The sequence below is a fragment of the Salmo trutta genome, chromosome 3 (assembly GCF_901001165.1).
Source record: "Salmo trutta chromosome 3, fSalTru1.1, whole genome shotgun sequence".
NCBI classification, from domain to species: domain Eukaryota; kingdom Metazoa; phylum Chordata; class Actinopteri; order Salmoniformes; family Salmonidae; genus Salmo; species Salmo trutta.
The window spans coordinates 68,383,384-68,393,383 of record NC_042959.1 but is presented as its reverse complement, the minus strand read 5'-3'; the positions used below and the strand labels follow the sequence as shown (position 1 = coordinate 68,393,383).

At 44.7% G+C, this 10,000-nt stretch overlaps 1 protein-coding gene across 1 annotated transcript; it reads left to right on the top strand.

Moving 5' to 3' along the window:
* The first annotated feature begins 288 nt into the window (after nucleotides 1-288).
* On the top strand, nucleotides 289-9,606 carry LOC115185666 (G-protein coupled receptor 20-like). The gene is made up of 2 exons (XM_029745795.1): nucleotides 289-708; nucleotides 7,880-9,606. Exon 2 carries the CDS (start codon nucleotides 7,903-7,905, stop codon nucleotides 9,001-9,003), a length of 1,101 nt encoding a protein of 366 aa, XP_029601655.1. The 5' UTR covers nucleotides 289-708; nucleotides 7,880-7,902; the 3' UTR covers nucleotides 9,004-9,606.
* The last annotated feature ends 394 nt before the right edge of the window (nucleotides 9,607-10,000 follow it).

The following is a 10,000-nucleotide window of genomic DNA, read 5'->3' as shown; positions in this document are numbered from 1 at the left end:
TTTTAAAGAGATCCCAAATCGTGTGTTGAAATGCAGTCATATGTGCCTCATGGCTGTTATAGGAGGATGCCACTTGATTTTTCTCATTTATATGAAACCTCTGAAATCAGCTGTTGTGAAAAAGACTTACCAATTTCCAGTTACTGTTGCACTTTTCAGTCTCACAGGAATAAATTCTGGGATATTCCACAAGACTGCATTCGCTTCCCAAATGGCACCCTATTCCCTTTATAGCACACTATAGTGCCCCCTGGTCAAAAGTAGTGCACTATAAATGGAACAGGGTGCCATTTAGGAAACAGTCTGTGGTACAGAGAGTCCTTGTTTAGTGATGTCACAGTTCATGTAAACTTAGGAAGACTTCCTCTCTAAGTATCCTCAGCTAAAAGACCGGGGACCGGGTTAGTTAGTGTGATGCTGAGCGGAAGAGCAGACAGGGAGGCTAAGGCACAGAGAGAGAACTGTGGGGTTTTCTTTTAAATGTTTAGATATGGGAAGAGTGCAGAGCCGTATGCTGGGGAGCAGAGGACCAGTGGTAAACAGTGAAACAAGGCGTTGACACAGTAGAGGTATAAACTAGGAAGCTGTAGGGGCAGTGAGGTTCTGGACTGAGGCCCTGGTCTCTCTACTAACCTCAAGGGGACCAAGACGTAACCTGAAACTGGCCAACAGATTTATTGATCTCCTCACTCTTCTCTCGACGTTGAGGTAAGTGTTTATTTTTTTTCTCTTGGAAAGATGTAAGAGTTCTATCTGACTGAGATGTATCAGTGCAATATTGTTGACGGATGCTGATGGATGTTTTTTGCAACACTTAGGAAGATTCACTAATGCAACATGTTTATTCACTTTATGTAACAAATTCTGCTTGTTACTGACCCTTGAAAATGGTTAGAGGCTATTGCCTTATATGGTGTTTATGTAGATTAGGCTACATCGTGGGATCTGACCCATGTGATGCTACATCCTGCCTGAAACAAGACATGTTCAGAACTCACACAGGGATATTTATTTGTACAAGGTTTTTCTGATCTGTTGGGATCCCTGACTGAACGTAGTTTGTTGGCTGTCTCTATATCAGGACATGACATCCTTTCAACTTTTAAAGCCCCCATGCAGTCTTTTTAATTGTCCCTGTGTGTTTACTTAATAAAAGAATTCCAAAATACATTTTTTATCATTTAGTTCCCTGAGCCTCTTGGCCATAGAAATTATCAGTCTGATCGTGTGGGTGTAGGAAACAAATTATATATATATATAATATATTGTGCATACTCGCATAAAAAGGTTAGACGGAAAACTGGTTACTGTGTTGAAATATTATTTAAAAAAACAGGAAAATCCAGTTTAACTGCACTGTCCCTTTAAGTTAAAAGGCAGTCCTCTGACGATCATCTTATAAAGTCACTATCATAACTTAATCATTACTTATATCCTTGCCACTGGGCACACACTGGTTGACTTGTTTACAAGTCATTTTAATAAAATTGTTGTTTGTTGACATATCTACTGTATCTACGAAAGGCCTTGGGGCGGCAGGTAGCCTAGTGGTTAGAGCGTGGGGCCAGTAACCGAAAGATTGCTGGATGGAATCCCTGAGCTGACAAGGTAAAAATCTGCTGTTCTGCCCCTGAACAAGGCAGTTTAACCCACTGTTCCCTGGTAGGCCGTCACTGTAAATAAGAATTTGTTCTTAACTGACTTGCCTAGTTAAATAAAGGTTCAATTTAAAACATGTCTGTTTGTGTCACTTTGAGGTGAAATATCAGACCACAATATATGTTGTTTTCGATTTTACTATTGTTTGTTTTTAAAATAGCAACAATACTTCACTATTACGTTTGTGGTTTCTCAACTTGGGAGTTGTTGCTGAGGCTGGAAGCACAGTGTGAGAGAATTGTCAGCAGAAGTTTGTGAATGAATGTGTTGTAACTGGCAGAGCAAGAAACCATTTATCTCTGTAATCTCCGCAGAGAGCCGTTTAATATCAAATTTCCTGTAAATTACACCCTCTGTAACACATGTTCCTACTAATGATGATTAACTTGGCCTTGTGAACTGAATAATATGCAGGGATATTGAAATTAAAATAGTCATTCAATCCCATGTATTTTTTGCATGTCTCTTTACAATGTGTTGTAGGCAGCCTGTGGCCACATTGTTCTCATTGCTTTTGATAAATTACATTATTCATTTAATTATGCCCTCAACTGAGCATGTTATACTCATTAGCTGGAATATTCTACATTATTCTTCAATGAAAATGTAGTAGTCAAATATTAACTCGCTATGATGCATATATATACAGCGCATTCGGAAACTATTCAGACCCCTTGACCTTTTCCACATTTTGTTACGTTTTAGCCTTATTCTGAAATTGATTAAATAAATGTTTTGCCTCATCAATCTACATACAATACCCCATAATGACAAAGCAAAAACTGTTTTTTTTTAAATGTACGAAAATATATTAATAATGAAAAACAGAAATACCTTATTTACATAAGTATTCAGACCCTTTGCTATGAGACTCGAAATTGAGCTCAGATGCATCCTGTTTCCATTGATCATCCTTAAGATGTGTCTACAACTTGATTGGAGTCCACCTGTGGTAAATTCAATTGATTGGACATGATTTGGAAAGGCATACATCTGTTTATATAAGGTCCCACAGTTGACAGTGCATGTCAGAGCAAAAACTAAGCCATGAGGTCAAAGGAATTGTCCGTAGAGCTCCGAGACAGGATTGTGTCGAGGCACAGATCTGGGGAAGGGTACCAAAAAAATTCTGCAGCATTGACGGTCCCCAAGAACACAGTGGCCTCCATCATTCTTAAATGGAAGAAGTTTGGAACCTCCAAGACTCTTCCTAGAGCTGGCCGCCCGGCCAAACTAAGCAATCGGTGGAGAAGGGCCTTGGTCAGGGAGGTGACCAAGAACCCGATGGTCACTCTGACAGAGCTCCAGAGTTCCTCTGTAGAGATGGGATAACCTTCCAGAAGGACAACCATCTCTGCAGCACTCCACCAAACAGCACTCCACCAAAGCCTTTATGGTAGAGTGGCCAGACGGTAGCCACTCTTCAGTAAAAGGCACGACAGCCCGCTTGGAGTTTGCCAAAAGGCAACTAAAGACTCTCAGACCATGAAAAACAAGATTCTCTGGTCTGATGAAACCAATATGGAACTCTTTGGCCTGAATGCCAAACGTCACTTCTGGAGGAAACCTGGCACCATCCTTATGGTGAAGCATGGTGGTGGCAGCATCATGCTGCGGGGATGTTTTTCAGCTGCAGGGACTGAGAGACTACTCAGGATCAAGGGAAAGATGAACGGAGCAAAGTATAGAAGGGTCCTTGATGAAAACCTGCTCCAGAGCGCTCAGGAACTCAGACTGGGGCGAAGGTTCACCTTCCAACAGGACAACGACCCTAGGCACACAGCCAAGACAACACAGGAGTGGCTTCGGGACAAGCCTCTGAATGTCCTTAAGTGGCCCAGCCAGAGCCCGGACTTGAACCCGATCGAACATCTCTGGAGACCTGAAAATATATGTGCAGCGACACTCCCCATCCAACCTGACAGAGCTTGAGAGGATCTGCAGAGATCAAATACAGATGTGCCAAGCTTGTAGCATCAAACCCAAGAAGACTTCAGGCTGTAATTTACATTTACATTTAAGTCATTTAGCAGACGCTCTTATCCAGAGAGACTTACAAATTGGTGCATTCACCTTAAGATATCCAGTGGAACAACCACTTTACAATAGTGCATCTAAATCTTTTGGGGGGGGGGGTTAGAAGGATTACTTTATCCTATCCCAGGTATTCCTTAAAGAGGTGGGGTTTCAGGTGTCTCCGGAAGGTGGTGATTGACTCCGCTGTCCTGGCGTCGTGAGGGAGCTTGTTCCACCATTGGGGTGCCAGAGCAGCGAACAGTTTTGACTGGGCTGAGCGGGAACTGTGCTTCCTCAGAGGTACGGAGGCGAGCAGGCCAGAGGTGGATGAACGCAGTGCCCTTGTTTGGGTGTAGGGCCTGATCAGAGCCTGAAGGTACGGAGGTGCCGTTCCCCTCACAGCTCCGTAGGCAAGCACCATGGACTTGTAGCGGATGCGAGCTTCAACTGGAAGCCAGTGGAGAGAGCGGAGGAGCGGGGTGACGTGAGAGAACTTGGGAAGGTTGAACACCAGACGGGCTGCGGCGTTCTGGATGAGTTGTAGGGGTTTAATGGCACAGGCAGGGAGCCCAGCCAACAGCGAGTTGCAGTAATGCAGACGGGAGATGACAAGTGCCTGGACTAGGACCTGCGCCGCTTCCTGTGTGAGGCAGGGTCGTACTCTGCGAATGTTGTAGAGCATGAACCTACAGGATCGGGTCACCGCCTTGATGTTAGTGGAGAACGACAGGGTGTTGTCCAGGGTCACGCCAAGGTTCTTAGCACTCTGGGAGGAGGACACAAGGGAGTTGTCAACCGTGATGGTGAGATCATGGAACGGGCAGTCCTTCCCCGGGAGGAGGAGCAGCTCCGTCTTGCCGAGGTTCAGCTTGAGGTGGTGAGCCGTCATCCACACTGATATGTCTGCCAGACATGCAGAGATGCGATTCGCCACCTGGTTATCAGAAGGGGGAAAGGAGAAGATTAATTGTGTGTCGTCTGCGTAGCAATGATAGGAGAGACCATGTGAGGATATGACCGAGCCAAGTGACTTGGTGTATAGTGAGAATAGGAGAGGGCCTAGAACAGAGCCCTGGGGGACACCAGTGGTTAGAGCACGTGGTGCGGAGACAGATTCTCGCCACGCCACCTGGTAGGAGCGACCTGTCAGGTAGGACGCAATCCAAGCGTGGGCCGCGCCGGAGATGCCCAGCTCGGAGAGGGTGGAGAGGAGGATCTGATGGTTCACGGTATCAAAGGCAGCAGATAGGTCTAGAAGGATGAGAGCAGAGGAGAGAGAGTTAGCTTTAGCAGTGCGGAGAGCCTCCGTGACACAGAGAAGAGCAGTCTCAGTTGAATGCCCAGTCTTGAAACCTGACTGATTAGGATCAAGAAGGTCATTCTGAGAGAGATAGCAGGAGAGCTGGCCAAGGACGGCACGTTCAAGAGTTTTGGAGAGAAAAGAAAGAAGGGATACTCGCTGCCAAAGGTGCTTCAACAAAGTACTGAGTAAAGGGTCTGAATACTTATGTATATGTGCTATATCAGTTTTGCTGTTTTTAATACATTTTCAAAAACCAGTTTTTGCTTTGTCATTATGGGGTATTGTGTGTAGATTGATGAGGACATTTTTTTATTTAATCCATTTTAGAATTAGGCTGTAACATAACATTTGGAAAAAGTCAAGGGGTCTGAATACTTTCCGAATGCACCGTATACACTGAGTATACAAAACATTAAGAACACCTGGTCTTTCCATGACATAGATTGACCAGGTGAATCTAAATTAAAGCTATGATCCCTTATTGATGTCACTTATTAAATCCACTTCAATCAGTGTAGATGAAGGGGACGAGACAGGTTAAAGAAGGATTTTTAAGACTTAAGACAATTGAGACATGGATTATGAATTTGTGCCATTCAGAAGGTGAATGGGCAACTGTATACACAAGACAAAAGATTGAAGTGCCTTTGAACAGGGTATGGTAGTAGGTGCCAGGCACACCGGTTTGTTTCAAGAACTGTAACGCTGCTGGGTTTTTCATGCTCAACAGTTTCCTGTGTGTATCAAGAATGGTCCACCACCCAAAGGATATCCAACCAACTTGACACAACTGTGGGAAGCATTGGAGTCAACATGGGCCAGCATCCCTGTGGAATGAGTTTGACACCTTGTAGAGTCCATGCCCCAACGAATTGAGACTGTTCTGAGGGCAAAGGGGGAGGGGGTGGGGTTGTATACTCAGTGTACATCACAGCTGGGGAGAATTTCTTTAAAGAATTCCAGATGTCAGTGTGATCAGTCAGTTTCTGCTCTAAGTTAACACGCCTGAGCAGCCTGGCTGTTTCTGTTCCTTTCCACTCAGTTGACTTCCCTACGATCTCACTGCTTTGCCAGTCCCTCGTCTATCCTCTCTGCCCTAATATGGTTTATCGCAGGCTGTGGGAAGGGGATTGAGGATACAGAGGCCATCTATCTGTGTGTGTGTTGTGTCCGACTACTCCAAACGCACTACGATCTACTTGGTGTTATACAAAGTGAGACTAAGCAGCTCTTCACAACAGGTACTTAATACAGGGGATTGTCTACAACGTATTGTCTTGTATACAATGACACTAATTTAGACTTACTTTTGACCTTGTAGAGGTCAGATGTCAAAATAGGTGGGTTTGTTTAAAAGTAATATTTATTGCATGATATCTGTAAGAACCGATGCTGGAGTAGAGAAGCAGGTACGGGGAGTGAACATTTAATTTGCACAGACATGGAACAGGACAGGAACAGCGTCAGAACCAGGTAATACAAAGACAAACAACAATGAATGCAGAAGCGGGGAACAGATAGGTATAAGGGTAACAACACAGGTGATTGAGTTCAGGTGAGTCCAATGAATCGCTGATGCGCGTGACGAGGGAAGCAGTTGTGCGTAATGATGGTGGCAGGAGTGCGTAACGCTGGGCAGCCTGGCGCCCTCGAGCACCAGGGAGGGAGAGCGGGAACAGGCGTGACAGATTTCCCTTTAAAGGAAGTTATCACATAACTCTGTGTTGGTTGATTTCATAAGGTCCCAATCTCAAAAAAAGGAGGGCTGAAATGCATAATAATATACTATGATGACACTGCAAATACCAAAAGCCCCACAAGAATTATGTCTGACGTTTTGAAATCATAGCATCTGTTCTCTATTGCTCTGTGCTGATTCTCTTTGAAGAAGTTCACTTTGCCGGAAAACGGAATAATATGAATCATTTGCAATTCTCTATACAGCTGTATTTCCTATGTCAGTCCTGTTCCTATTGCTAGTGTATATTATGTAGCATACGTTTGCTTATTTTTCTGTCTAAAAGCCCATCTTCACTGTTAAATATACAAATTACACCCGTCTCTGATTCCCATGTCTGAGAAAACAAATGGATTTGTAGTTGGTAAATAAACACCTGAAATGAATGGAACAGCTCAGATGCCCTTGTAATTGGCTTGTTAATGGGGTTGATGCCAACAGAAACAAACACTGTGACCATACCACAATGGGAGTGGATGGTGGAGAATTAGTGGCATTGGTAGCTAGAGTCCAGGGCCCAGGTCAAAGGTGAATAAGTGTTTAGGTAACAGAGGATGCCTGTTCTCATGAGACTCCAGATCCTCAGGAAAGATCTCCCTCCCTGATATGTACACACAAACATACATGGTTACTTTATCTGGGTTGTGTCTCAAATTGCACCGCTTCCCTATATAGTGCACTACTTCCGGCCAGGATTTTGGTCAAAACTACTGCACTATATAAGGAATAGGGTGCAATTTGGGACACAACCCTGGACTGCATACACACTGACGTCCGCATGATCCAATGGAATTGGCTGTATAATGTCCGACAGACTTTTCCCATCCAGTTTCAAGTTAGAGTATTTATTTGGATCACCTCATCAAGTAATACAACAACAATGATTGGAATGTCATTGTGTCAGCAGGGGGCTGATATTTGTTCATGAATGTTTTGTAGATGCAGTCTTCAGCCTTTAGAGAATATCACACCATCTAAACATTATTACAACATGATTATGATATTGGCTTATGTTTAGATTTCCAAGAATGTTTTCCAGAATATTCAGTGTATGGTTCAGAATTCCTCAACTAAAAATGTCACGGTAAATAGGTGTGGGCTAGTTGTGTTGATCTGCAAAATGAACCCACTAAACTCCATATTGTTTTTCGTTTGTTTTTCAGGCCGCGGGGCCAACCACAGAACCATGGAGCCTGCCTATACTGCGATGTCACTGGATAACTCTACCTCAACAGTGATGCCCATGGCAACCTCCGCCGGCAACACCAATGTGAGCAGAGAGCCGTACATGCACCGCCTGGCCCATCTAGACGAGGGTCTCTACAATGACTTCTACAGCCTGTGGATCTGTCTGGTGGTGGTCAACACACTCATCTTCATGGTGGGAATGGTTCTCAACACCCTGGCCCTGTACGTGTTCTGCTTCCGCACCAAGCCCAAGACCACCTCAGTCATCTACACCATCAATCTGGCTGTCACAGACCTACTGGTTAACCTCTCCCTGCCCACACGTATCATTCTCTACTACAGTGGAGGAAAGTGCCTCAACTGCTCCTACGTGCATATATTCAGCTACTTTGTCAACATGTACTGCAGCATCCTCTTCCTCACCAGTATATGCGTGGACAGATACCTGGCCATAGTACAGGTTGAGGCCTCTAGGAAGTGGAGGAACCCTAACGTGGCCAAGGGGGTGTGCATTTTCATCTGGCTCTTCGCTATCGTGGTCACCTACTCCTTCCTCACCACGGCGTTCCGACACGCGGGCTGCTGCGTCTCCAAGCTCTTCGTCCTGACCGTCTTCGAGTTCTTCCTCCCCTTGGTCGTCATCGTGGTGTTCACCGTGCGCATCATGTGTGCCCTGTCCAACTCCAGTCTGATGCAGCAGAGCAGAGAGAGGCGCGTGAGGGCCGTGCAGCTCCTCACCACTGTCCTGGTCATCTTCACCATCTGCTTCACCCCGTTCCACGTCAGGCAGGTGATGGTGTACTTCTATCCCGACATGCCCCACCACGTCATTGTCTACCACGTCACTGTCACCCTCAGCAGCCTGAACAGCTGCATGGACCCCATCGTCTACTGCTTCGTCACCAACAACTTCCAGTCCAGCATGAGGGGCTTCTTCCGCAAGGCAGAGGCAGAGCTGGAGCAGACCAGTGGGAACATCATCAGCATGCAGAATAGCTCCAAGGGCTCGGGGACTGTCACGGCTATCGCTCACAGTGTGATGATGAACGTCCTGTCCTCCTCCTCTCCCCAGCATGGGAACCACATAACGTTAGACTGAGAAAGGGATGGGAAGATTGAGGAATGGGATGTTCAGTGTTCAGAGAGAGATGGACTTCTATTGCCTAACTGTGAGACTCTGGAGTGCAATTGACATACTACGGTAGGCTATCCTCCCATTTGCGAAAATGCTTTCCTGCTTATATTATTGTAGCCTATTGTTGGCTTGGAGATTTAAGTACTTGAAGACATTTTCGGACAAGAAACGTTATTTCTCCTGTGTTGGCCTACACCAGTCACGATGGAGGGCATTGACACTGAATACGACCTATAACGTGTTTATTGCAGCTGTCATACCAGCTGCTCCTGCATGATTTATTTCTACTGTACAATTATCATCTGAGGAGTATTTGTTTACTTTGATCCTAGATCGTATGGACCTCTGACAAAATAGACAAGTAATATTATACTGCATTGCTATGGAAACAAATAGTAATATATGATAAACAGCTTCTGTAGATTCATGTGTGACATTGTTATCACAATACATATTTATCGTCCGCCTTCTCGGAAACTGGTTTTATGCAAAGCTTATATTACTGGCAAATATTACCAAACTAATTGTCCAAAAACATATAGAATAAAACATACAAAACCTTATTGATTTTATAGCAAGAACTCATTTAATTTAGTTTTTATTACTGTTGGAGGGCCAGTAGCGTGCACTCTTCACTCTGCCCCAGGGCAGTGAAGGGGATATTTATTGCCCTGTGTAGGGTGCCTTGTTTCAGCTGGGACATTAAACCGGTGTCCTGACTCTCTGTGGTCATAAAAAATCCCATGGCACTTATTGTAAGAGTAGGGGTGTTAAGCCTAGTGGTTAGAGCGTTGGACCAGTAACCGAAAGGTTGCAGGTTCAAATCCCCGAACTGACAAGGTAAAACAAATCTGTCGTTCTGCCCCTGAACAAGGCAGTTAAGCCACTGTTCCTAGGCCGTCATTAAAAATAAGAATTTGTTCTTAACTGACTTGCCTAGTTAAATAAAGGTAAAATATAT